Here is a 26,551-nt window from a genome sequence, read left to right as displayed (position 1 = left end):
TTCATCCCTAAGGAAATTCATTGTACATAGGTAACTGTTGAATTGTATAGTGTTGCTGTTGCCTAAATGTTAAAGCTGGTGTTGAGTTCTACAATATTTTTGTTGCCACTTAAATTGTTGATATCCCATCAACACATGAAAACCCATCATTTATTCTGGCAGGGTGCTGCAATCTGTTGCTTTATGACAAAATCACAAGACACCCGTGGTGCTGTCATAATAATAATCATTATGACCCTGGCTCTATCCATTACGTTAAGAGGATTTTGCAGGCAATCGACAAACTGGACCACTAAACTGTCACTCACTAGTCTAAATGCACATTTCTTTTCCATCACAGTGAACCAATTAAGATGGATGACCTCTATTGAAATGCTTTCCTGTATTACATAAATCCGTAAGACCTTACTTTCATGCTGTGGAAATACAAACCAGAAGACAGAACGAAACGAGCACAGTGGGCAGGGCTACATAAGGTCGTAGCAGCAAACACACTGTGATGATCATGCTAAATTTATGACACTGTCAGAAAATTATTGCAGGGTATCTTTGGTCGCAATACCGTGACAACGGCCGTCTTTGAACCTCTCTCACTGTACGATGTAGGACAACCACTTAGGAGTCGCTAATGGATAATATATATATATATATATGGTGAATGGCAGGTAGTATAGGGGATAGGGAACGATTCAGACTGTGTAAATATGCTTTCCTTTGGGGCGAGTGAAATACGGTTTCACACAAACCGCCGCAGCGCGCACATCTGCTTTGGACCAGACACGATACCACAGAGGGGATCATATGCTCGAGTTGGAGAACGTATCTAACCCATTTGAATTCTACACAAAATGTTAGATTTTAAAGCGAGATAGGATTAGGAGGAGAAAAGGTTAGCGAGACTCAGCAATAGAAACAGCACTGACAAGTAGACGAGATAACATACCAATGCCATGCACCAACATAAATTAGGCACACATACTTTTCTAACTACACAACCTTAGCATGATTATGATCACTATTTTGCTTTAGTAACAGTAACATTAAATCTAAAAGGGAAATCTGTGCCTATCATATGCTGTCAATTGCGGCTTTGCCAAGCACTAGCCAAGACGATCCATGACATTCCTCTTTTTTTCTTTTCTTTTTCTCTGTTGAACATAAAATAAGATATATTGACAAATCTCCTTTTTGTTTTTTTGGGTAACCAAAACTATTTGGACTTGTATACCGCCCAGATTGGATTGTACAATCGCAAAGAGAAATACTGCCATCTTTTGGTGTTGGGAATAATTGTGGATTTATTTATGAATTTTATTCATCTTAAACACCTTTGTGTAAACATTTATACTAAGCAATGATCTAAACAGAGACTAAAAAAAAAAAAACCCTAAAAAACAACAACACATTTTTTCTCTGTTGCAGTTTTGTTTATTTGATTTATTTCAAACTAAAAATTGATTTTTTAGAAAATGTAGTATACCCAGCAAGGACATGTCTTGGCACTTGTGTTGGATTTCTAATGCAATTTCTGTGACATACTGAACAAAACCATATCTCATCTTTTAGGAAGTTTAAAAAAAATTCAAAGTACTAAGCATATCTATTACAAAATGCTTTAGTAAACCTGAACTTATCCTCTGGATGAATGTAGCACATATAACTTTATACATAAAAATACATATTTTTTTACATAAGAAATATTAGAAGCCTGTTTCATTCATAATGCCTAGCATATGTGGAATAAATAAACAGGATGTGAACAATTATTGCACTTTTGCTAAATAAACAATATACTCAATTCTCATTATCACATAAGCATCATAAACATTATGCACAAATCTAAAAATATCATTTTTTATATCATAATCTAACAAATATATTAGTTGAGTTAATTTATTAGATGGTCTGATTTGGAAGGACATTAAACCTCAGAGTATTGGAGACCAAATCCACACTTCTGAAAAGCAGGACTGCAATACAAAATTAAATAATTGTTTTGCGTTTGTATTCCTTGTGTTAGTATCTTGACACTCCTTGGTAAAGCTACAGTTCAAGTATTAATAAACATCATAATCTGACATCATTATGTTGCAATATGCAGTTCTAACATAATTATGATTGATATAACATCAGCAGACATATCAGAACTCATCATGTGTTAACAATAGCAACGAATCGTTAAAACAGTTAAAAGTGCAAGTCTAAGAAAAAAAAATCTTTAAGTTAAATTGTGCGAATTGAATCATTCAAATAATCTAGTAGATCACAAATATGCAATAATCGTTTTCATATGCATGTGAACTTACAGAAATACTGATTATTATTTAGATTTAGATGCTATTCACCATTTCAGAATGAGAAAACAAATATTAAAGTAAAACAATCAGTGAAGGTTAAGATGTGAGAGAGAAAAAAGGACATGCTGCGGTTTAGCTACTGTATATGAAGTGGGAACGATGTGATGAAGTGTACTACTGTATATGAAGTGGAATACTAAAATACTGCATGCTACACCATACTTATACAGCATATTTTTTAAATATAGTATGTGAAAAATAATAGTACAGTATCTAAAAATATGGAAATGTATGGAAAAAATTGTATGCTACAATTTTAGTTTTTTAAACTGTAGAAAGGTACACAGTTGTTACATTGTTGGATGTTTTACATTAGAGAAAGGTGTCTGGTTACGATCTCAGAAATAAATATGGTTATTTTGCAATGTTTAATATAACTTTGTATACAAATATTCACCCTTTTGTCAGTCCAGTGAAATAATGAGTAAATATTTAGAAGTAGTGTGTACTGGTCAAATAATGCACAGTTTGGCAAATGTTTAGCAAGTCATTTGAGTACCCTGCTGAACAATTCAGCATAAACCAGCATGAATTCCAAGCTGGTCCAGGCTGGTTTATGCTGGTTAGAGCTGGTATAGTGCTGGTCATGCCGTTCTCAAGCTTGTCCACCAGCACTCCTGCTTTCCATTATGCTGGTGACCAGCAGTGCTTGATTTTTCAGCAGGGTATTCAATGCAATTGGAAAAATATGTAAAGTAAACACTTCATAACCTAGTAGGAGTAAAAGGGTAGTTTGCCATTGTGAACAGGACAGTCACTTGGTTAGTCTATGGCAGTACTGTATAAACAAGACGCAGAGCTCAGAGCTGTGAGTCTGCTCCCAGTGTATTCAGATCATCTCGGGTATACTTCTCTGCCCCTGAGCGAAAGCTTGCCGAGATCTCGTCAAATGTTCGGCCTTTGGTCTCAGGAACTTTGAAGTAGGTGAAGACGAAGAATATCAGCAGGAGGACAGTGAAGATGATGAAAACATACGGGCCAGTCAGTTCCTATAAAGGGAACAAACAGTGAGTATTTGAACATGTGAGAACGACGAGAAAATAAAGAATATTACTGTGTTCATGTTTACATACCGCAACATACTGGAAGGACATTCCCACCAAGAAGTTGGCAAACCAATTGGAGAAACCAGCAACAGCGATGGCAGAGGGCCTGGGGCCTTGACTGAAGAGTTCTGCCACAATGAACCATGGGATCGGGCCTGGCCCGATCTCGAAAAATGCCACAAAACTGAAGATGGCTACAATGCTGACGTACGACATCCATTTTACTTCTTCCTGAGAAGGATGATTAGTGAATAAACACCATTAAACATTAAAGTTTACACCCAAAACTGTAACAGAAGCTGTAATATCAGTGTAATCATATACATACTAGTAGCGCCATAGCTATGGTCATGAGAACAGAAGACCCAGCCATTCCCATCAGCCCAATGAGATGTAGTGATCTTCGGCCAGCTCGCTCCACAATGAACAGCTAAATCAGAAGGGGATACAAGCATTTTCAACTAAAACTCTGTCACGGGTCTAAACAAAGGACAAATTCACAATAAATATGATCTCACAAACTTACCGACACCACTGTGAATGCTGTGTTCACAACTCCAGCACCAATGGTGGCATAGACTGGCTCAGACACCCCTGCTTTCTCAAATATAGCAGTAGAGTAATAAAAAACCTGAAAAACACAATTACATTCACTGAACATGCAAATCACTGTTTATGAAATGGCAGCTACAGATAGTACTCAACCAGAATAAGTATTTTGCCACCGTATTTTAGATTTTTACACATTTCACACACCTGTTATTTATTATGTAATTGAATCCTATGTTTCTCTGTTCTTATGTCGTAAAACCTATACTATTCTTGCCTTAAAATAAAGAAAAGGTGGTTTACTTTGCACGGGAGCATTAAACCAATCAGTTCATATGGATTCATTTTAAGATGCCCTTTTTGACCTTTTTGAAAGTTGTGGATCACCTGGAATTTCAATGGAGGAACAGAAACCTCTCGGTTTCATTAAAAGCATCTTAATTTGGATCTCGAAGATTAACCGAAGTCTTTTGGGGTTGGAAACACATGGGGGTGAGTAAATGATGACAGAATTTTTTATTTTTTTATTTTTGGGTGAACTAACCCTTTAATAGTTCTAATGTATAATTATGAATAATAATCAGGGCTTGATATTAATGGTCCGTGTAACTTCAAATAATTTGTTTTCGTCTTTAAAAACGGAAAAAACAAAGAAACCGTTTATTTATCACTTATTCGACCCTTCTCATGAAAATAAAAAACTAATCTCATTAATTTTTTTTCACATTTTTATTTTCGTTTTTATCACACTTTTTTTCTAATTCACCAAATGGAAACACAATAAAACCAAAATGGATAAACAGCTTGAATATTAGATCTCTACATGGGCGGGAATTAAACGCCCCTTTCCACTGATTGGTCAACCAAACATCAAACCGTGCCATCATCAGTTGTTCCCCAGTTCTGCGCAACAGAATAATAGTCATCCGCTGCTACGGGTGTACAAATTGTGGCCAGTGAAAATGCTGAGTGGCTAGAAATTAAAAAGTTAATGTCAAGCCCTGATAACAATATTAATAAAAATAAATGTATGTTTTAAATGATGCTTTATTGTTTTATTTACCTCTAAATAATAATTATTTCTAAGATAAAAAGCAATTGACTTTGAAGAAAAGGTGGATGGATAGATGGATGGATTGACATATAAATACTAGATCAGGAAATAAACAGGAAAACGTACAGCATTGATGCCGGATAGCTGCTGGGAGAGCTGCAGCATGATGGCAATGAAGATGGGCTGGCGGTAGAGCGATGAGCGGAACAGCTCAGGGATGGTGACCTTCTTCTCCCTCATCATCTGCCTGCTCTCCTCCCTCATCTCCTGCATGTCTTCTTCCACATCATCAGTGCCACGCAGCTTCTTCAGCACTGTGGAGATGAGTTGGTTAGGCCGACTGCGAAAACCCTAGACAGCATCTTAAGCTGGGCCTAAACAAACTCACCACTCTTGGCTTTGGCCTCCTCTTTCTGGTTGATGAGGAGGAAGCGTGGGCTCTCGGGGCAGAAGGGCAGCACGGCACACTGGAGTAAGGCTGGGATGAAAGTGAAGCCAAGTAGGAAGGGCCACATTGTTGAGGTTCCCATGATTTCTTTAATACCAAAGATCTATAGAAAAAAAGAACAAAAAGATCTACAATCAGAAAGGCTTAATGATGGTGGTCTCAAAATAAAGAAAACACTCTAATTAACCTGTGCCATGAGGATGCCCGTAACAATGCCAAGCTGATGAAGTGTACCAAGCGCCCCACGTAATGAAGTTGGGGCGATTTCTCCTACGTACATTGGTACAAAGCCTGTGGACAGGCCAGAGTAAAGGCCGACAATGAAGCGTCCAATAATAAGCATTTCCCAGGATTCAGCCAGCTTGGAAAAGCCCATTAAAGCAGCAGATATGAAGGCCAAAACATTAACCATGAGCATTGAGTTCCTCCTGTTAAAAGATTAGAAAGAGAAAGTTTAAAAGACACACGAATCCAGAATACAAGTGGAGCGTTTGTAAAGTTCTGATTGGATAGTCAAGTTACCTGCCAAAGCGGTTTACAAAGAGGCCCACTGAGAAGGAGCCGAAAATGCCACCTACAGAGAAAATGGCCACTGATACAGACCAGAGCGTAGTTAAAGTGGTTGGCGGTATGTACTCTGAATATCTACGATGCCACGTCTCATTGTAGAAGGTTTCGATGATCTATGAGAGAGAGAAAAAAAAAAACATTACCCCTTGGGTATGAGAATCATTAGAAAGAGTGTTGATTTGACACCTCAATGCTAAATTTGCTTAAAAAAATGTTCACACAAATTATTTATTTGTATGACTTTGTGTTTGTATCACATTGCAGTCAGCAGAGGGAGCCGTGTTACTTCATACTGACGGCTGAGTCAGAAAGATTGCATAAGAAGCTGCTTCGTTAAGCTTGATCAAGTTAACCATCAAACATAAACAATTTACCTCTTAAATCTTAAGATCCCCGTCACAGTAATGATGAGGTCCTTACCATCTCCTTGACTTTTGACTTTCTCTCTTTATCCCGTTAAAAGACTAATGTAACCTATGGCACTAGTTTTCCCACTCTATATATAGAATTCTCTCAAGTATGTGGGATTTATCCAGAACCCTAAGCTAATGTGACCCATAAAGGGTTCAAGGTCACTTATTCATTCATTATTGATGGTGAAAAAGTGTCAGAATGTCGTTATAAGAATCTCAGCAGTGCTTGTCTATTATTAGAACGCTCTGCACGTGTGAATCGGCACATTTTAATAGGCTATTCTAGAAGGAGGGTTAATACATCATACAGTTTACAGCTAATCTAAAATTAGCTGCATTACATAATGACACTAACATGCAAACATCAACAATACTATAACAATGAATACAGAGAAAAAAACTCTATATCCATTTATCAAATTGCCATATGCAGATATATTAGTGCTTATATGACACTGTCATGTCTGCATAAGTGTTCACCTTCTGAGGGGCATTGATGACTCCTGTGTTGTAGCCAAACTGCAAGGAGCCAATCACAGCAGTCCCAACAGCCATCAACAGATTAAGTGTCAACTGCTGTAAGGGAAGAGGAACAACATTTGAGTTAAAAGCAATATTTTAATTTGGTTCGCAATTATTATAACTGAATCTTTCAACCTTTTATAGAACAATATTGAGAATACTTCTGTTTAAGGCATAATCTAAAAGTCCAATGTGACAATTAATTGCTGATAAATAAATTGAACTGACTTTGTGCAGCTTGATTAGACATTTTATGCAGGGTAGTTAAAACGGAATGTGTGTAGGCCTACTGATTGTGCAGATTCTGGAGTGTTTCACTCAAGTTTGAAGTTTTTTTAACCACCAAATAACAATGGTTCTCTTTATTCCACAGAACTGTGGACTCACTATGCAGTGACATGCTGAATGAGGGAAACCCTGTTGATTATCAAGTATGATCCTATTACAGATCCGGCAGCACCTGAACCAACGCACACACACATACCACGACTGCTCCAGCCTCTTATTCCAATCCACTCAAACAACTGCAGGCTCTTACATAACATGCTCAACAGGCCTTCCAAGACAACCACTTTATCTTGAGCACTAGCACGTAGAGTCAGATTAACTATACAAAAAAACACTGTAACTCCAACATGTGATTTTATACATGCTCCTAAGCATTCTATCATGAAATCCAAGCGTCTACCCATCAACAACCAGTTATTCTTAAGCTTAAGAAGGTTACATCAGTAGCCTTTTAATAGTGTTTTATTCTGGCCGCTGTGTTTTAGCAAACATTCCCTGCAATAGAAGGTATCTGTTGTGGCAGGATCACGGTGGACCAATTGCGCCCCCTGGCGGTCATGCTCTGCACTGCTCGGACTCAGAATGTTTGCATGTAACACTTAGGCTAAACCTAAATAAACTAAATATTATATATCCACAGGTTAATACATGCAATTAATTGCAGTTACCGTAAACAAAATGAATAAAAGCAAATGAACTGATGTGTATTTTGCATGTTCACTGGATAACGTAGGCCTCAAGTCCTTAGGAAAAGCTTAACATTCCAGATTAAATGAACATACAGAAACATAAAGCAATGCAATATCCACTGAGCCACTGAGGCAAAGAGGTTTAAACTTTAAAGGCTATTTTTTTCCTTAAGTCTTGCCCAATAATAAGAGCACTGCTCTCTTATTAACACGCAATTATAAAAATAAACCAAATTTCATGGTTATACGTCAGTTATAATGAACATGTGCACATACATTAATCAAGTGCAAAGCACTGGTTGATTCCGGAAAAAAATAAAAATAATTTGGAATATACACTGAGAAAAAAATAGGAACAAAAGCTGTCAGTCGTATATGGCTACGCCTTTGGACATAAAAAGTGCATATTAGTAGACTAAAGGTACATTTTGGTACCAAAAGTGAACATACCAGTAGCTGAACCTTTTTTAAAGGTATACCGTCCGAGTGACAGCTTTTGCACCATTTATTTCGGAGAGTGTAGAAATAGGGGAATCAATATGCTGTGTAATCAGTTAATGTTATAAATCAATTAATTTCGACATGCCAATCTTCCTAATGGACCTTCTAGATCTAAAAGCAGGTGTTTGATGCACAAGAAACTGACCATTGTCTCGAAATAGCAGATTTTCTCTTATTTTGTAAATTCTGTAAATAGTAGCCTACTTATGCAAAGCAGCATTGTGTCTATTTTTCCTTAGAGACCTAACTAACCCTGCAGCTGTTCTCTTGTTCAGAAGAGGCTGATCATCTTTTTGTTTAGCCTTCTTTCATCACTTTACTTCCCTGGCGAACAAGATATATCAGATTTATGTCAAAGTGAAACCAAGGGTTAAAGTAATTAATCTGCCTCACCCCTAAATATCTTAGCAATGCTGTGTGGTCTGGGAGGTCTTTAGAAGGTTTTTATCACATATTTCCATTACTTATGGATTTAAACCTGGTGACATGAGACCATTGTTGCAGGAGACAAAAATGGGTATTGGGAAAAAACTGAGTAGCCTATATGGCTCAGTGTAACCGTGCAAAATTCAATCAGCTTGGCGCACAGTTTTAATATTTGTCGAGGTACAGATATAAACCTCAATTCAAAAATATAGGTAGCCTAATAAACTAAGAGTTTTATCAGTTCGCTTATTCAAAATAAAGTGTGCTTTCATTTTTTTTCATCTCGAATCTCTCTAAAATTTTGTTTTAGATGAAATCTAATTTGGCTTACTTGGCAGTTCTTTTTAACTATTTACTGAAACAGTTACAATTCTCTCCCAGTTATATCAATCGGGCTTTACTGGCAAACTTTCGAAATGGTAGGCAAGATGACAAAATTAGGTAATGCATCACCTTTATAAATAAAAGTATGGCTATAGTTAAATTATCACTACACTAGAGTTATAAGGCAGGCAAATTTTACCTTACCTTTTTATTAGACTCCATGATGGCAGGTTAAAAAAAGTTTTTAAAAAAAAATTGTAGAATAATTATTTTCTTCTTTTCGTTGTGGTGGGAAAAAAATCCTAAAATCCACTTAAAAAAGCAAATTACATTCTGTGCAAAAATATCATAATTTAATATCCACAATGTATCAGCCCATTTGTCATTCTGAAAGAAGCCTATATTAGTTGATCTTATATTATTGTCATTTAGTCTGTCAGGTGTTTTCAGATAACTGCCATCAGTGGTGTAAAGCGCTTAATATAAATTCTCGAACACAGGTTCTGATTGGCTGTTGCTTGGTTACCCTGACCGTGTGGCTATGTGTACACAGGCATGAATGGAAATGTACGCCCCGATTGGCTGCACGTATTCAACGGAGTGACGTAAATGCTCCGACTTTTCGTTGTAATCTGGACAATCCTGAGAGCGTGTTTCTAGATTTGAACCAGAATGAACACACATGCCTTATCCAGATTTAATATGCACGGTTAAAAAAAACGAGGAACTTTTTTGTTGACAAAAAAGAAATATGCTTCTTTTCATATAGCCTAATACGTTTTTTAAATCTATAATTCTTTTTATAATTTATCATACATGACTATGCTGATCAACTATGCCATAACTAACAGATTAGTGCATCATAACTTAGTTTAAAATAGGCCAATGAAAATATCTGGCACGGCCAAAACATCTGACATTTTATCAGAGAGAAAGATTCAGCTTTCTATAATAAAATAATAATAATAATAATATAATTAAATTCATGGATAGGTTTTATAATCTGGTAGTGCTGGTAGCTTTTTAATTGTTATTTTATCCTGACACCATATCCTTGGCTTTTGTTCATCACAGTAGGAAAGAGTCTGGCACAATGCAAAAGGGACTCTTCTCTTTTATTGGCTTCATTTCATAAGAAAGGATTTTTCCTCAAAAAGAAAGGAATGTTTATGTTGACTTTGGTTCCGCAGGATTAAATAAATGCTCTTTGATAGGCATTAAAAACAATAACAGACAAACGATGGATCAAAGACAGGGTGGGTTTGGAGGGTGTCTGTATAGGTTGGTATTGTTCAGTAAATCAAAGATATGTCTATGCCATGGCTTATTTATTCCCTCAAATGTCATTTTCTTTTGTAAATTGTAAGCAGTTTGTCCAGATTGATTGTTTATAATTAGGGGGAAATATATCAGTAATTCTAAGATGCATTTAATACAGCAGAAAGTCCACACAAGACTGAGCAGATAAGAGTTTGAATCAGCTGTACTGCTTGCAGTCCACTACACACTTATCTCTGGTCTATTTCTGAATAGGAGACTTATCAATGAAAGCATTGTTGTTTGCATGGCTATAATTGCCAACACCTCTCACTTGACAGCAATCTGAGAAGTATAAAATGAAAAGGTCATCCATTCATATGTAGGCTACAAAGTGAATGTACCGCAAACAGTGAACTATTGCAGTTTGTCAAAAACAATTCAAAAGGTTCTAATTTTATAATGCTAAGCAATTAATTATAACTTTATTCATTACAGTTTTTCTCCATTGGTTTGGCTCATTTCTTAAAACAGAAATGACATTCTCAAAACAACATGGACAAACCTCCAAACCACTTGGCAATTGTTCACAACAGAATTGAATTTCTCATTCATTTCATTAAATTGCAAATGTCTAAGTACATGTCTCAATGTCTCAGTACATCTTTGCAAATGATTAAGTACAGGTAGCCTACATTTAGCACAATTTCCAAGTGAATAGATCTTGTTGATCTAAACTGATTGTTGATTCTCAGTCTAATGGTTGTTCGCTCCAAAACGTGTCAGCGTCATTTCATTGTATAAGTCATCACATGCACAATAGTCTGTTCAATTGTCAAAATTAGTCAAGAACATAATACCATGAATATATATATATATTATATATACCTTATAAATTATTGACACGGTGGATGTCCCAGGCCAGCGAGGGGGCAATATAACTATGTGTGCTGCCAAATCTGAGAATGGTGTGGCCACTCACATCCCCAGTCTTGGCCCATACAATACACAGAAGCTCCTCATCTTCTTGGACCGCCTTCATTTTGATGTGATCCCTGAAAATGAGAGATATTGTGTCACCTACCACAATATGCCATTGTATGGGACAATGTGAATTTCCACCGTGGCCCACTCATCAGGGCCTTGTTCACTACTCATCCAAGGATGGTCATGGTGTTTCTACCACCTTACTCTCCTTTCCTCAATCCTATTGAGGAGTATTTCTCTGCTTGGAGGTGGAGAGTGTATGAGCATCGGGCTCAAGATCAGAGGCCCATGCTCCATGTGCGGATATTACAGGAGCTCAGTGTAGGGGATGGTTGCGACATGCGCGCCGTTTCTTCCCTCGTTGCATCACAAGGGAGAATATACGCTGTGATGTGGACGAGAATCTGTGGCCAGACAGACAGCAGTGTGTGGATGGCCAGGAGGGTGAGGACGGTGGCCAGGAGAGGGAGGGTGAGGACAGCGACCAGTGAAGAACTGTTAGTTGTGAAACTCCAGCTTTATTTACAGCACTGTAGGCTCTATATAATTTTCATTGTTTTTTGTTTGTGTGTTTATATTACAGTAGCCTATATTATGCTGTATACATTTTCTTTTTACTCTGATGTATGGAAGTTACTTTATGTGTGTGAATGATTATGGTTACAATTTCCTTGGCAGTATGAGTGCAATGTGTGATGTCAAACCTTGGAGGCTACTCTTACCCTAAAATCCTATTTCTTTTTTTCAGTTTTATACACAATTGTATTCTGTTAGCTAGACAAAAAACAGTACAGTAACCATTGTCAATGAAGGACTGGGCTAAGACTGAAAGGTGGACATGAGGGATATTTCAATGGTCCTCTGCCATAGTGACAAAACATCTAAACATTTTGACTTGCAGTGCTTACACAATGCTAAAGGGACGAAGCATTTTGGGGGCACTGACTGTTTAGATGAGAAGGAAATTTAGTTTTGACACATGAGTGAACTGTTTTGGGAGAGGTATGAGCTTTTGCAGGTGAACCATGGTGTTGTGCCGAACCATCCACGTTATTTTGGCAAAAAGCACCAAGAGTGTTGAGAACGTCCGGTCTGTTTCAAGAAATGAGCCAAAGCAATTGAGAAGGATCTTTGCCATTTTCATGGCACTGACTCTTTATATGGGAAAGGAATTTAGTTTTGAAGCATGAGTGAACAGTTTTTGGGAGAGATATAAGCTTTTGCAAGTGAGCTATAGTGTTGTGCTGAACTGTAAGACTGTTTTGCTTAGAGTTTTGAGAATGTAATTTCTGTTTCAAGAAATGAGCCATGAGAAAAACTGTAATATGAATGTACTGAGTGAATTTCCAGTCAGGCAAAGTTGAGTCAGAGAGAGAAGTGCACCAGCCATGTTTCAGCTTCAAGAGGTCACATGACCGGAGGATTACAGTATCATGTCCTTAAACTCATCCTTCACAGGAAAATGTCATGGCAACTATTAACAGTACTGTAATTGTTATGTTAATTCTACCTGACCTGACCCTCTAAAAATGACTTTTGTTAGTGTGTAATGTAGTCAGGTTGATTATATTATAGCTATATAAATATATATTTAATATGTAAAATATATGAATATATTATTATATTGATGCCACTGTGTGGACTTAAAGCCATTTCATTTAGTTATTTAGCCTATATTTCATATAAAGTCATCAAAGGTAAGAACTGTAGTTGAACGAGTTCCTGGGTTCTGACCGGCCCACCAGGACAAGTGTTCCCTATCCGGCAGTCCATATGGTATGGACGTCACGGTTCGGTGCATGCAGTCGCATGACGAATACATTCAGTCACAGGCGATCCACACTCCAATCCAGAAGGGGGCAGTGCAACTCTGTTTGCTACCAGTAAAAAGCACAGAAGAAGAAGAAGAGATGATGATTTTTGATAGATTTGTTTACATCTCTCAACCAGGGTTTCAACTGCGGATGCAGAAAGATATCAATAAAACAGCTTGAGAATAATATCTCACGTAGCATTACATTTACCTCGGGCATTTAGTGTCAACAGCAGGTTAGTTCACCAGAGAAATTACAGTTTTTCTCCATTGGTTTGGACCATTTCTTGAAACAGAAATTACATTCTCAAAACTCTAAGATCATTTGACAAAACAGTCTTACAGTCTTACAGTTCAGCACAACACTATAGCTCACTTGCAAAAGCTCATATCTCTCCTAAAACTGTTCACTCATGCTTCAAAACTAAATTTGTTTCCCATATAAAGAGTCAGTGCCACGAAAATGGCAAAGATCCTTCTCAATTGCTTTGGCTCATTTCTTGAAACAGACCGGATGTTCTCAACACTCTTGGTGCTTTTGCCAAAATAACGTGGATGGTTCGGCACAACACCATGGTTCACCTGCAAAAGTTCATACCTCTCCCAAAACAGTTCACTCGTGTCAAAACTAAATTTCCTTTTCATTTAAACAGTCAGTGCCCCCAAAATGCTTCGTCCCTTTGGCATTGTGTAAGCACTTCAAGTCAAAATGTTTAGATGTTTTGTCACTATGGCAGAGGACCATTGAAATATCCCTCATGTACACCTTTCAGTCTTAGCCCAGTCCTTCATTGACAATGGTTACTGTACTGGTTTTTGTCTAGCTAACAGAATACAATTGTGTATAAAACTGAAAAAAAGAAATAGGATTTTAGGGTAAGAGTAGCCTCCAAGGTTTGACATCACACATTGCACTCATACTGCCAAGGAAATTGTAACCATTATCATTCACACACATAAAGTAACTTCCATACATCAGAGTAAAAAGAAAATGTATACAGCATAATATACTGTAATATAAACACAAACAAAAAACAATGAAAATGATATGCAGCCTACAGTGCTGTAAATAAAGCTGGAGTTTCACAACTAACAGTTCTTCACTGGTCGCTGTCCTCACCCTCCCTCTCCTGGCCACGGTCCTCACCCTCCTGGCCATCCACACGCTGCTGTCTGTCTGGCCACAGATTCTCGTCCACATCACAGCGTATATTCTCCCTTGCTATGCAACGAGGGAAGAAACGGCGTGCATGTCGCAACCATCCCCTACACTGATCTCCTGTAATATCCTCACACGCAGCGTCCATTGCATGGAGCAGGGACCTCTGATCTTGAGCCCGATGCTCATACACTCTCCACCTCCAAGCAGAGAAATACTCCTCAATAGGATTGAGGAAAGGAGAGTAAGGTGGTAGAAACACCATGACCATCCTTGGATGAGTAGTGAACAAGGCCCTGATGAGTGGGCCACGGTGGAAATTCACATTGTCCCATACAATGGCATATTGTGGTAGGTGACACAATATCTCTCATTTTCAGGGATCAAATCAAAATGAAGGCGGTCCAAGAAGATGAGGAGCTTCTGTGTATTGTATGGGCCAAGACTGGGGATGTGAGTGGCCACACCATTCTCAGATATGGCAGCACACATAGTTATATTGCCCCCTCGCTGGCCTGGGACATCCACCGTGGCCCGGTGGCCAATAATATTATATATTCTCTCTTGGACATGGATTATATACACTCTCTTGGAGGTGGAGAGTGTTTGAGCATAATATTCATGGTATTATGTTCTTGACTAATTTTGACAATTGAACAGACTATTGTGCATGTGATGACTTATACAATGAAATGACGCTGACACGTTTTGGAGCGAACAACCATTAGACTGAGAATCATCAATCAGTTTAGATCAACAAGATCTATTCACTTGGAATTTGTGCTAAATGTAGGCTACCTGTACTTAATCATTTGCAAAGATGTACTGAGACATTGAGACATGTACTTAGACATTTGCAATTTGATGAAATGAATGAGAAATTCAATTCTGTTGTGAACAATTGCCAAGTGGTTTGGAGGTTTGTCCATGTTGTTTTGAGAATGTCATTTCTGTTTCAAGAAATGAGCCAAACCAATGGAGAAAAACTGTAACTCTAGAGAGAAGCATTTTGTATATGCACTATATTAGCCTATTTATTATATTTACTTAACCTGTTAGTAATGTCTTTATTATTTAAGGACTGTTGGATAGGGAACACTTGTCCTGGTGGGCCGGTCAGAACCCAGGAACTCATTCAACTACAGTTCTTGCCTTTGATGACTTTACTGTAGCTTACAAGCATGGAATATGTGTGTGGTTTTTTAGGATGCATGCACAAATATTACTGTATACTTCAACTTCGATCGTCATGCATTTCTTCTTCACACAACGCTTTGCTGCATCATTTTAAAAGGGCAACTGTATCATCTTCTGGGATGCGGGGTAGGGCCACAAGTCGTGCCACCAGTCTAGTATAAACCTTCCCTTGAACTTGGATGTCCACTAATCTCGCTTGTGAGTCATGATTAGGGTGCATTTGGACTACTCTTCTAATAGGCCAATGTGCTCTGGCCTGTTGGGAATCCATTATCATGACTCCTACCTGTGGATATATTAGGGAATTTACGTGCCATTTCTGTCTGACCTCCAGGTTGGGTCACGCCAGATAAACCAATGGTCTATCCTCTGGAAGAAGGCAGACCTGGTGAAACATGCCTTGAATATCAGCACTGATGGTCACTGCATGCTCACGAAATCTGAGTAAGACCCCCAGGAGTGATAAACCCAAAGTGCGGCCAGCAAGGAGTGAATCGTTCACACTGAGGCCTTAAAACTGAAAGGAGCAATCAAACACCACACGATTCTTTTCTTTGTGGCACACCATGTGGTGTGGAATAAACCATGATTCACCATTTATTTCCCTTTCTTCTTGACTGAGCTTTCTGATAGCTCCTGACTTTGCAAATTTGTAGATTTCTGAGGAAGAAGCTTCAGTTTGTTGCGGGTCTGGTAAGTTTTCTCTCAGTACTTCTGAGATGTGGATTATCTTCTTCAATAGTGGCGTGAGGATAGGGCATGTCACACTTATGTAACAAGGGCGTTTCATTGCAGCATATTCCATCCACCTCTACGCAAACTGTCTTGGTTTCCAGTAGCTCAGTGGCCTTTCAGTCCTGCTTGGATCTTGTGCGTTCCTTTTCAGTTATTTGAAAGGGCAGAACATCCACTTACCACAGCCTTTTGACATTCTTGAACAGCTAAGGGGAATGGATATGTTTAGACACTGTTTTGGCTTGATTCTCTGCCCCAACAGGCTGGTCCAACCAAGTGTTTGAATTGCTTCTGCAGCTTGGGAATTTTGTAAGAGTGATCAACGAGATCAAGCTGTGCGGCAGTAAAGGCTCCAGATATGAGATATCACAACGTAGAATGAGATTGAAGCTCCATCGAGGGTTTGTAGAGTACATCATGATAGACTGTTCTCAAAGCTAAGCTTTCTTGAGTCCCTCACAAGCCAAGCTTCTGTGTTACCTCTGGCAGGAGCATAGTACGCTCAGAGCTGTCATCGAGGATTAAAAATCTGTCTGATGTAGGAGTACCCTGACAACCTTGAGTAAGACTTTATTACTGCTGACTGGTTTACCCCATGGAGAATTTGGAGATACTTTCTCTGACAAAGCGGACATGGTTTCTTTAGACAGCAGTGGGCAGCCTGTTGAGCAAGGCCATAACGCCAGCATCTCCTATTGGTGCATATCCATTCAGAGAGCTGGTCTTAAGTGAGGGTTGGAATTTTGGGGCATTGACTGTATGCATGCTACGAGTTCAGTAAGAGCAATATACAGTGGGCCCATTCTTAGCTTTATCATTAACATTGGTGGAAGAATATGTAGTGGTTATTACCTCAGCATTGTTCCCAGACCCAGATTTACAGTGGCAGTGGTTTGACATGACCGCTTGATCAAAACCCTTGCTGTCTGTTCATCGTAGCTTTGGCATCAAGATTCATATTTTAGCCAGTCTGATCTATCAATGAGTATGTCACCTCAGCTTGTTATAAAAGGAGAATCGAGAAAAGTAGCAATCTTTCTTAATGCTACCTGGTGGGGCTGACCAAACTGCTCACTGAGGGCCATCATGGTGTTTTTGTAAGTTGTAGGGGAGTGCAAGAAGGGGTCCACTATTATACAAGCATAGTCTAATTTCAGATGGTCAAACAGGACTTGACATTTGTTATATTTCAGTACTACCAGGTGGCAAGAGGTTGTCTAAGGCCATTTTTAATTGAGCAAACTAACTTGGATCTTTGTTGTAGAAAAAAGGTATAGTGGGACATGACCTTTGGTAATATTTCTCACTCAGATCCATAGATGCCATGGGAGGTGACATACTATAGGTTGCCATTCTGTGATGTCCAGGATAAGGAAGTGTGGATTAATCCCATGGGTGGTCATGTATAAACTGAGGAACTATCTGTCGGGCGGGGTACTGGCCATACCTCAGCTGATCATCACACTGACTTGCATCATACTGGCTAAAATCCATAGTCTTCTCCACTGAAGTGAGTCTAGACTTAAGTGTTGATGTGGCCTTAGTATTGCTGTACAGCCTTTGTGTGTCATTATGCTGATTCATAATTTCTGACAAATGCAATTGGTGGAGGAGGCTCTGGCTAGTCTTCATCACTCGCATGTGCTGTATGGTGGAATGTTAACTGATGGATGATTAGACTGGGTGTTAGGAGTAGATAAAATCTTTTGCAGACTACAAAGAAGGAAGGAAGGAAGGAAGGAAGGAAGGAAGGAAGGAAGGAAGGAAGGAAGGACGGAAGGAAGGACGGAAGGAAGGAAGGAAGGAAGGAAGGAAGGAAGGAAGGAAGGAAGGAAGGAAGGAAGGAAGGAAGGAACGAACGAACGAACGAACGAGGCATTTATATAGCGCTTTTCATATGTACTACTGTACACCCAAAGTGCTTTACAGTCATGTCGGGGTCTCTCCTCAACCACCACCAGTGTGCAGCATCCATGATGCGACGGCAGCCACAGTACAACGGCGCCACTGCGCTCACCACACACCAGCTACAGGTGGAGAGAGGAGAGAGAGTGATAGAGTGAAAGAGCCAATTCAGTGGATGGGGATTATTAGGAGGCCATGCAAGGGCCATTGGAGGGAATGTGGCCAGAGGACCGGGGTTACACCCCTACTCTTTACGAGAAGTGCCATGGGATTTTTAATGACCACAGAGAGTCAGGACCTCGGTTTTATGTCTCATCCGAAGGACAAGCTCTGTCTAAAAGCTGAATCAGCTCATCTTTTGACTGTCTCGATTAATTTAAGTTCAGCTTGAATGGCCAGCTGTGTTTTGTGGAGTCTTGAATTCTTCTCAGAGATCCTTTGCAACTTTAGAGAGCTATCATCTGATCGATCGCTCTGGTATCCATCACCTTTATCATCTATGGGAAAGAACTCTACATTGGGTTCAGACCATAGTTGTCGGTTTGTACATTGTGGCGATGACTGTTGGGAAGAGTTGGAACTGCACTGCTGTAGAGGATCTGGGAGTTCACAACACTCAACCCTGACAGTCAGCCTCAAAGGGGGAGAAAAAACAGGTAAACTTTTTTTGTTTTTGTTTTTGCAGCAGATGCTCCAATGTGTGATGAAGAGTAATCATCATCAGATGACTCCACTGCTTGTTCTCTAGTACTAACTGGTGACGCTGATTTACGAAGACTCAGGAAATCCACCTCATAAACATTCACCTCTAAACTCCCTGTTTTACCTGATGCCTCTGTTATGGCCACGGGTGCCATTTCTGATCTTTCTGTGTCCCCTGACGGCTCTACTATGACCCTGCAGGAGTTCCTGTCAGCCCTGACTCGACCATGGAGGTCGTCCCTGAACTTCCTGCCAGCCCTGACATGACCACAGAGGTCTCCCTAGTATTCTGTCTGTCTGGTTATGACCACTGCAGTCGCCCTTGAACTCCCTGCTTGTCCAGTTACGACCGCAGTGGTCACCCTAGAACTCTCTGTCTGCCTTGTTATGGCCACTGAAACTATTACAAAACCTGCTGCCTGTTTCATCTCAGCCAGAGAGGCCATTTTAAGTTCTCCAGTCTCGTCGGCTCCCCATAAGTGGTCGTCAGCTCCACCTGCTCTGCTGTGGTGGTCTTCTGCTCTGCCGTGGGGACCTTCTGTGGTGGTCATTTGCTCCACCGTGGGGTTCTCCAGTCCCATCTTTTCTGCTGTGGTGGACTTCAGCACCGCCACCCGGTCTCTGTCATATTTGCTCTCGGTTTTGGGACTTTTGTGTTTCTTCCTGTCTTGAGTGCGTTTCCATGTTAAGCCTGTTTGCCCCTGTGTATATATATATATATATTATATATATAGGCTATATCAGTCAAAGTTTGCTGCTCGTGTTGATGGTTCTATTCCCTGTGCTCTCAGTGTTCCTTTTGTTTTTGTCTTTTGTTTATATTTGTTTCTTCAATAAACCCATTGCACGCCTGCCATCTTTTCAGCTCCAGCGTCATTACACACGTGCTTTCCCAGCTAACAAAATTATGTTCCAAGAAGGTTTTGCTAACGTTTCCATTAAGCTATGAAAACATTATACGGCATAGAAAAATTAAGGGATTGTTCTATTTTATCATTTTGCAGACATTATGGGATTGGGGTTGGGGGGTTTCTAATCCAAGGTAATTGTGGAAAAATGTGAAATATAGAAAAGAAAACCTAAACTCAGCGTTAAACTTAAAAATAAACAAATCATTTTAAATGTGGTAAATTTTTAATTATGAGTATTTTTTATTGTAAGGTCTTGCAACTCAAGTTTTTATTTAAATACAGAGGATAATTTAGTTTTAAATAGCTCTTTGAAACATCTAAGAGTGCATCTAATATGGGTAGACACATGCACTGGTTTTGGGTCAGTCAGTTCACAAAGTTCAAACGAAGACGGTCATTGTCTAAGCGAGGCTTGACCAATCTGATCAAGCAAGCGTCCACACCACCATCTCTTTGTGTCCTCATCTCTGTCATTTTCATTATCTGCACTGACACTGTCATTGAGGCTCATGGCACTGAATGAAAGAGCACCTTATTGTGGATTAAATGGAAACTTTAGACTAACAATGATGGAACATTATGACTCAGGCTAATGGAGAGGCCCATTCCAACTATATTGGTGAGGAGCCTTGTGTTCCCTATGAGTAGTGATGTACCCTCTTTTTCAAGTGGTCCAATTAGAGACATGTCCTGTCTGCCCTCAGAAATCTGGAGAAAAAAAGCAGATAATGAGCCCTTTACAAAGCTTTCACTAGGAGCTTGTGGACAACAAAGCACCGAAAGCCCCTGTCCAATAGGCATAAATCCCACTTCTGCTACAACTTTGTATATCTGTCTTGGTGGCCTCGATCAGCTGCGAGGGCCCAATAGTCTAAAATAAAAGTACTTCTTGTATTGGACTTTAAACTGAAGGATTTGGATTAGGGTTAAAGTCATTAATCCTTTTGAATATAGGATTACAGTAAATATCATAGTCTTAAAAATGAACTGCATCATGCACCAAAAGTTGTAATATACAGTGTTGCAGTGTTAATAAAGTAATCTAATGAAGTTAGATGTATATATATAATGGATATATGGAAGATGTAAAATGTTTCTCCCAGCCTTGGGGAGGAGCTGTATTCTATGAGTGTTTCATTGTGCGAGTGAGCCCTTCTTTACTTAGGGTGGAGCTGTTGTTTTTTTGTTTGTTTTTTGGAGCTGTTGTTTAATTCAGTTCTATTTCCTTGTGGAAAGGTAAGGTGGTTATCAATCTATAATTCTATTTCATTTCTTAAATTATTTTGGCCATCCATGCTATTTGAAGAAATATACTGCTGTTAAAGATGTTTTTCGATGGATGGTTTTATATATTTTTGATATTAATTCATGTTGTGGGATATATTTTTCTGTAGCCTATATTGTATATAATACAAATCATCCCACAAAAGACATATTATGAGTTTGAATTTAAGGAGAATAATTGCCTATGATGACACAACTATGAGTTGTCGGTAGTTGAATATACTGTATTAAGACAATTATTTTACATCAGTCTTACACTTGTATAAAATTCAGTGTAGGCTATGCAATATTTCAGATTAAGGAGCAGGTCGCATATGCCTAAAATAAGCACTTAAAGATTACTTAAAGACATATGAGAAGAGGAAGTGCGTTTTCGTTGCATAATTAAAAGATGTTAAGTAAATGATCTTCCTTCTGTTTTTTCTTTCCCCTGGGTGGAACTGATTTGACGGGGAAGTACGCAACAAGGAACAAATTATGTCTCCCTATCTATTGTTACAGATGGAGTCTCTCCGGTCTAGCCACTGAGCTTCAGTCTCTTATTTATCAGGAATAATATTTTGTATAAGAAGAACCCTGCTGAGGGGAGGGAGAACAAAGCGACAAAAAAAAAAAAAAACTAGACTCTGAGATGCCAGGACTCCCCCCATGAGCTTGATAACAAGTGACAACAAGGCAATGTTGTTCTTCCTCTTGGTAAGCTCAAATGCAAATATAAACTCTGTCATTCACATTATAACAGACTAAGCAAGTATTTACGTGGCTAACTTAGTCGCAACAAGACTATTTTTTATTTTTTTTAACAAACTAAGTAATGATTCTTGTTTAGCAATGGAATGAGTGGTGTAATGCTGACCTCTAGTGAACTAGCCTGTGTAACTGCTAAGAAATATTTTCGAGTGAGTACTAGAGATTTGTTAAAGGTCCAAATTGTATTATTTTCACTGCAAAATAAAACTGCAGTCTTTAAATGAAGACTCAATTCTCAGGTTCTAAGTATGTATAGAAATCGGTAATCACATGAATGCTTTGGAATCCTAACTCCCTTATTGTGCAATAATGCAAAAGTAATTTTGTCTTCTGTTTTGTATCTCTGTATGTTTATACAACTGAATTTGTCATTGTTTCTTGTGTAACCAAAGACACTTGAAATTTAGTCACTGACCCAAAACAAAACTATGTGCTTTGTTCAAGAACACTCATTGAACATACCCCAAGCATGTGTATTGTTTACATATATTTTTGCAGATTACAGTGAGATACTGCACATGGCACAGACTTCTATTTAACCTAAGTTGTCTGCTATGCTAAATACAACGATTTTTGGAAAAATATTTTAATGATGGAACAGTATTCTAAAGTGTTACCAGTGTAAATAAGATCAAACAGTTGTTTGTACAAAGCAAATCACTGTAGAACTCAGAGTGGGACAGCAAATTAGGTATGTAATAAAATACAGCTAATTGGTAGTAAGAAAGGTGCAATTTGCAAGAGCTACTGTGTCAGAGTAGAATGAATATATCTACATATTCTTGACATATTTTCTTGAATATTATTACAGTTCTTGTTGGTGTCCTCCTTGATGGCTTTGCAAGCGGAATACTCTGGTGGGTTGCCTAATTTTCCTTTCCTTTCACTAATTGCATCTTATTTGTGAAAAGAGTGTATACAGTACAAGTTACATTTATTGTATCTTTTGATTATATATTAAGGAGTCAATATAGCAATCACAGTGGGAGATAATTATCACCAAAATCACTTGTGGCTCTCACAAAAGTTCATATTAATCCAAATTAGTGTACTCCCAGTCACATGAGCAATACATTTTTTTCTTCCCTATCTTTTTACACAGGGCATCACAGTTTGATCATATATGTGACATTTGCTCCCAGACATGGACATTTGCCGAAATACATGTCATATGGCATGCTTGATGATTACAGAGTATTTTATTATGACAGCACTTCTGATGTTTTTTCACATCCCTTTGGCCAACTGGAATCTCTTTCTACTGTCTGGAGAGATCTTAGGGATTGCACAAACTTCAAAACCGGCTATTTCAACCTGTTTTCTAGAAATGCAAATCTAACCATGGGGCTGAAAGGTATAGGCTTCGATATCTTATTTTGGTTCTACGACTCCACTAGAACTATAAAACAAAATATATGAAATCTTATTATACTAAATAATATTATTACAATATTATACACAGTTTGACTAATGTGATTTTGTGTTCTAAAATGTGTATTGTATGTGTATGTATAGGGAAAAATATGGCACATAAATGTAGACTGAAGAAGGATTTTCACACTACGATTGTACAAACAAAATCAAAATAACTAAACTCCATCACTTGTTTATACATGAATCAAAGAGAAAAAAGTTTTTTTAAGAGACAATATCCAAAATATTTAATAGTCATTAGCTTAAAAACTTTTTAGTTGGGTTTGTTTGCAGAAATTAAATGAAAAAAAAAGAAGTGTTTTCACAGTATATTGAAGAATTATGAAGCTAGAAGCCCAATGGTTTCCAATTTATTGAGTATTAGTAGATAATATATATCAGCTTCTGAACACAGAGCTGTAGATTTAATACTTGGAAATATTAATTAATCTTACCATGTAATGAGCTCTAGAGTCTAGAGAGTTACTGCTTTCAGTGTCACAAAAGCTTTTGTTTACTATTTTAATAGAGAACTGGTGTCAATATTCTACAATACTGGAGCTAGTCAGTTCTCCATGTTATACTGCAGTAGGCAGGAATGAAATCATTTTCTCAAAATGGTTCCAATGATGATTTTGTATTTCCAGGTCCACTCCTACAGTTAATGTATGGCTGTCAGCTGAGAGAAAATGGAACATCAAGTGGACTGTATCATTTTTCAGTCAATGGAGAGTATGGTCTCTCTATGGACATGGACAGCCCTCAATGGCTCTCATATTTGCCACAGGATTTGGACATTAAGAACATCCTAGACAGGTTTGATCTCTGGAATCACAATAATCTCATATACATTCATCGTGATTGTGTTCCTCGACTCAAGAAGTTCTACAAACACAGTAGAACAATACTTGACCAGCAAGGCAAGTGTGTTTGTGCATGTTTAAATGTATCCAGTTTATATGTACTGCATCCAACAAAGTTATATTCATGTTAATAAACAGGTTTTACATTTAACAAGAACATATTTGTATTTTTAGTTTATCTTAATTGAGTGTGTTTGTTTCTGCGCTAATAGTTCGCCCTGAAGCTGTGATCAGGCGCCAGCGTGCTGGTTCTCTCAACTGTGTGGTGACAGGGTTTTACCCTAAAGATATCACTGTGGAGTGGATGGTTGATGGACAGCCAGCTTTAGATGGAATATCAACAGGTCTCCTGCCAAATCATGACCAAACATACCAGATTCAGATGACAATTGTGTTATCTGACGCTACACACAACTACTCCTGTCAAATAAAGCACAGCAGTCTTCAAGAACCGATGGTCCTTACATGGGGTAAGAATAAATCACAAACATTCCTTTATAAAACACTATTTTAAAAAATTATCTTTATTTTACAGTATGTGTACTTGCAGTGTACTTACCTATAGTGGCCAAATACAAGGTAGTGTTTTGGGTTAGCGGTTTTAGTACCTAGTTATTACCCAGTTATTATAATTTCTAAGTATAGTTTATAGATGCGGAACAGGACTGTAAAATAAAGTGCTACTAAATAATCAAGCAGCTGATTATGACATGATTGACATCAATCTGACTTGATCTTTCTGTTGCTTTCCATCATAAACAGATGCTTCCTCAAGTATGACTGGTGAAAACAAACTGCACATTGGATTAATTGCAGGACTTGTTGCAGTGTTTGCACTACTAATAGTGCTGATGTGTCTTACACTGAAGCATGTCATTTGGGGAAAAAAAATCTTTGTAATATAATTGCACATTTTATTTAAATTTCCATATTATTATCTATTATTTTCTAAACTTTATAAGTCACTGTCATCCTTAAAGCAATTTTCTGCTTACTATTATAAATGTACTATAAAAACATTTAAATATGATAAACTTTATACTTTATTTTCTTATTTATTATAGGGTTTTGTTATATTAAATTGGTTGTCATTGTATGTTACATGAGAGTAATGTTGCCGGTCTTTACACTTCCTTTATATTTATTTCACTTTGATTTAAAAAAATAAATTAATAAAACATTATCTAGAACTGTTTTGAACTTTACATGTTAATCACTAATTTTTACATCATTTTCTGATTTGAGACAAATTATCTAATAAATTAAGATTAAGATAGTGTAAGATATAAGATTTATATTACATTTGTACACTGTATGTTTTATTAGAGTATCTTCTGTCCCAGACTTAATTACACAGCAAAGCATGTCAAATTAGTTTATCCCATTAACTGCAGTGTCACTCCTTTTACACATTAGAGAGCAAGGGTTTGGATCATGTGATTTGAGATCATCTGAGATAGAAAAGTGAACATCAACTGATGTGTGACGCTAAACACTGATCATGTTTCAACCAAAGACCACTCAGACTACATCCACAGAACTGAACCAGATTTCACGGAAACATTATGATAACAGACTGGGCTGGGAGTATCATCTGAAAGCAACAAAGCACATGCAGTCCCATCTAATAATCTGATTAAACCATTAAGCACCACTTCCGTCCAGACCACTTTCAGCTCTCTCAACACAGATGAAAAGGGAAACCCTGCCCGAATCAGCTTCTCTGCCGAGTTAAAAACACTACAACTGTCCAATAGTCAGTTTATAAAAATCCAAAAATCAGTTTATACCTTTATGCATCAGTTTTGGTCCAAAAAAAAAGTAGGCTATATGAAAAAAAAAAAAAAAATAAGAAAAATAAAAGTGTGTTAGGTGTAGTATTATTATTCTTTTTTTAAATATACATTCAGTGTTTGGACAATTTCTAGAAAGTGAACTTAGATATTTAACTTTCTAATGCAATCAGATTTTTTTTTGGCCACTGTATAATCCAATACATACAGTAAAACTATAGCCAGAAATCCATTCTGTGTAATCTGCAGAAAATAAATATAATATGTAAGTTTATGTAACTATTAGCACATACATGGTCGAAATATTTTGCGTGCACAGTTTTGAATCAAAACGTTGTATAATTGAATTAGCTTTTAGTGAAAATGTTCGGATGCTGAAAATGAGACTTACCTGTTTGCTGCTGCCGTCACTCGGGCTCACCAGGCTGGTGGTCTCGCTGGGTTTGGCCTTGTCTGAGGTGGTCATGCTGACGAGAGAAAGACAGAATCAGAAGCACAGAATGAAAGGCAGCTGTCTGCTCCTCCTCCACAAAGGAAAAACACAAGCCACTGCCCACATCTCATTCATCACATACATGAAAACACCACAATTACA

At 38.0% G+C, this 26,551-nt stretch overlaps 2 protein-coding genes across 6 annotated transcripts; one reads left to right on the top strand and one right to left on the bottom strand.

Annotated features, from left to right (window-relative positions):
• Positions 1-1,405: 1,405 nt before the first annotated feature.
• On the bottom strand, positions 1,406-26,551 carry slc2a1a (solute carrier family 2 member 1a). 2 transcript variants are annotated; one of them, XM_084099160.1, is made up of 10 exons: positions 26,348-26,551; positions 6,918-7,013; positions 5,977-6,137; positions 5,642-5,882; positions 5,395-5,557; positions 5,133-5,320; positions 3,930-4,034; positions 3,732-3,833; positions 3,431-3,634; positions 1,406-3,346 (listed from the first exon to the last, which is right to left on the bottom strand). In XM_084099160.1, the coding sequence occupies exons 1-10, from the start codon at positions 26,420-26,422 to the stop codon at positions 3,158-3,160; spliced, it is 1,524 nt and encodes a 507-aa protein (XP_083955286.1). In that variant the 5' UTR covers positions 26,423-26,551; the 3' UTR covers positions 1,406-3,157. The 2 variants fall into 2 exon arrangements, with proteins under 2 accessions (XP_083955286.1, XP_083955287.1); XM_084099161.1 differs by lacking the exon at positions 26,348-26,551 and adding an exon at positions 9,392-9,715.
• LOC311073413 (hereditary hemochromatosis protein-like) lies at positions 21,025-25,357 on the top strand. Of its 4 annotated transcripts, none has more exons than XM_084099168.1 (7): positions 21,033-21,089; positions 21,639-21,833; positions 22,699-22,744; positions 22,990-23,241; positions 23,948-24,220; positions 24,376-24,633; positions 24,926-25,357. In XM_084099168.1, exons 2-7 carry the CDS (start codon positions 21,786-21,788, stop codon positions 25,066-25,068), a joined length of 1,020 nt encoding a protein of 339 aa, XP_083955294.1. In that variant the 5' UTR covers positions 21,033-21,089; positions 21,639-21,785; the 3' UTR covers positions 25,069-25,357. The 4 variants fall into 4 exon arrangements, with proteins under 4 accessions (XP_083955296.1, XP_083955294.1, XP_083955293.1 ...); XM_084099167.1 differs by having other exon boundaries at positions 21,043-21,089; positions 21,595-21,833; XM_084099170.1 differs by lacking the exon at positions 22,990-23,241 and having other exon boundaries at positions 21,025-21,089.

Source organism: Abramis brama, assembly GCF_963993115.1.
Source record: "Abramis brama genome assembly, chromosome: 22".
NCBI lineage: Eukaryota > Metazoa > Chordata > Actinopteri > Cypriniformes > Leuciscidae > Abramis > Abramis brama.
Note: the sequence above shows the minus strand (reverse complement) of the source record. Positions and strands in the feature narration are given on the sequence as shown.

What these genes read in the sequence shown, in the direction of transcription:
- slc2a1a (XM_084099160.1), bottom strand. Translation starts at nt 26,422, where the DNA reads ATGACCACCTCAGACAAGGCCAAACCCAGCGAGACCACCAGCCTGGTG. An exon ending in GGAGGCCAAAGCCAAGAGTG is followed by an intron (nt 5,321 to 5,394) that starts GTGAGTTTGTTT and finishes TCATCTCCACAG; the next exon opens with TGCTGAAGAAGCTGCGTGGC. An exon ending in TGTCCTTCCAGTATGTTGCG is followed by an intron (nt 3,347 to 3,430) that starts GTATGTAAACAT and finishes TTCCCTTTATAG; the next exon opens with GAACTGACTGGCCCGTATGT.
- LOC311073413 (XM_084099168.1), top strand. Translation starts at nt 21,786, where the DNA reads ATGAGCTTGATAACAAGTGACAACAAGGCAATGTTGTTCTTCCTCTTG. An exon ending in CAATGTTGTTCTTCCTCTTG is followed by an intron (nt 21,834 to 22,698) that starts GTAAGCTCAAAT and finishes ATATTATTACAG; the next exon opens with TTCTTGTTGGTGTCCTCCTT. An exon ending in TTTGCAAGCGGAATACTCTG is followed by an intron (nt 22,745 to 22,989) that starts GTGGGTTGCCTA and finishes CTTTTTACACAG; the next exon opens with GGCATCACAGTTTGATCATA.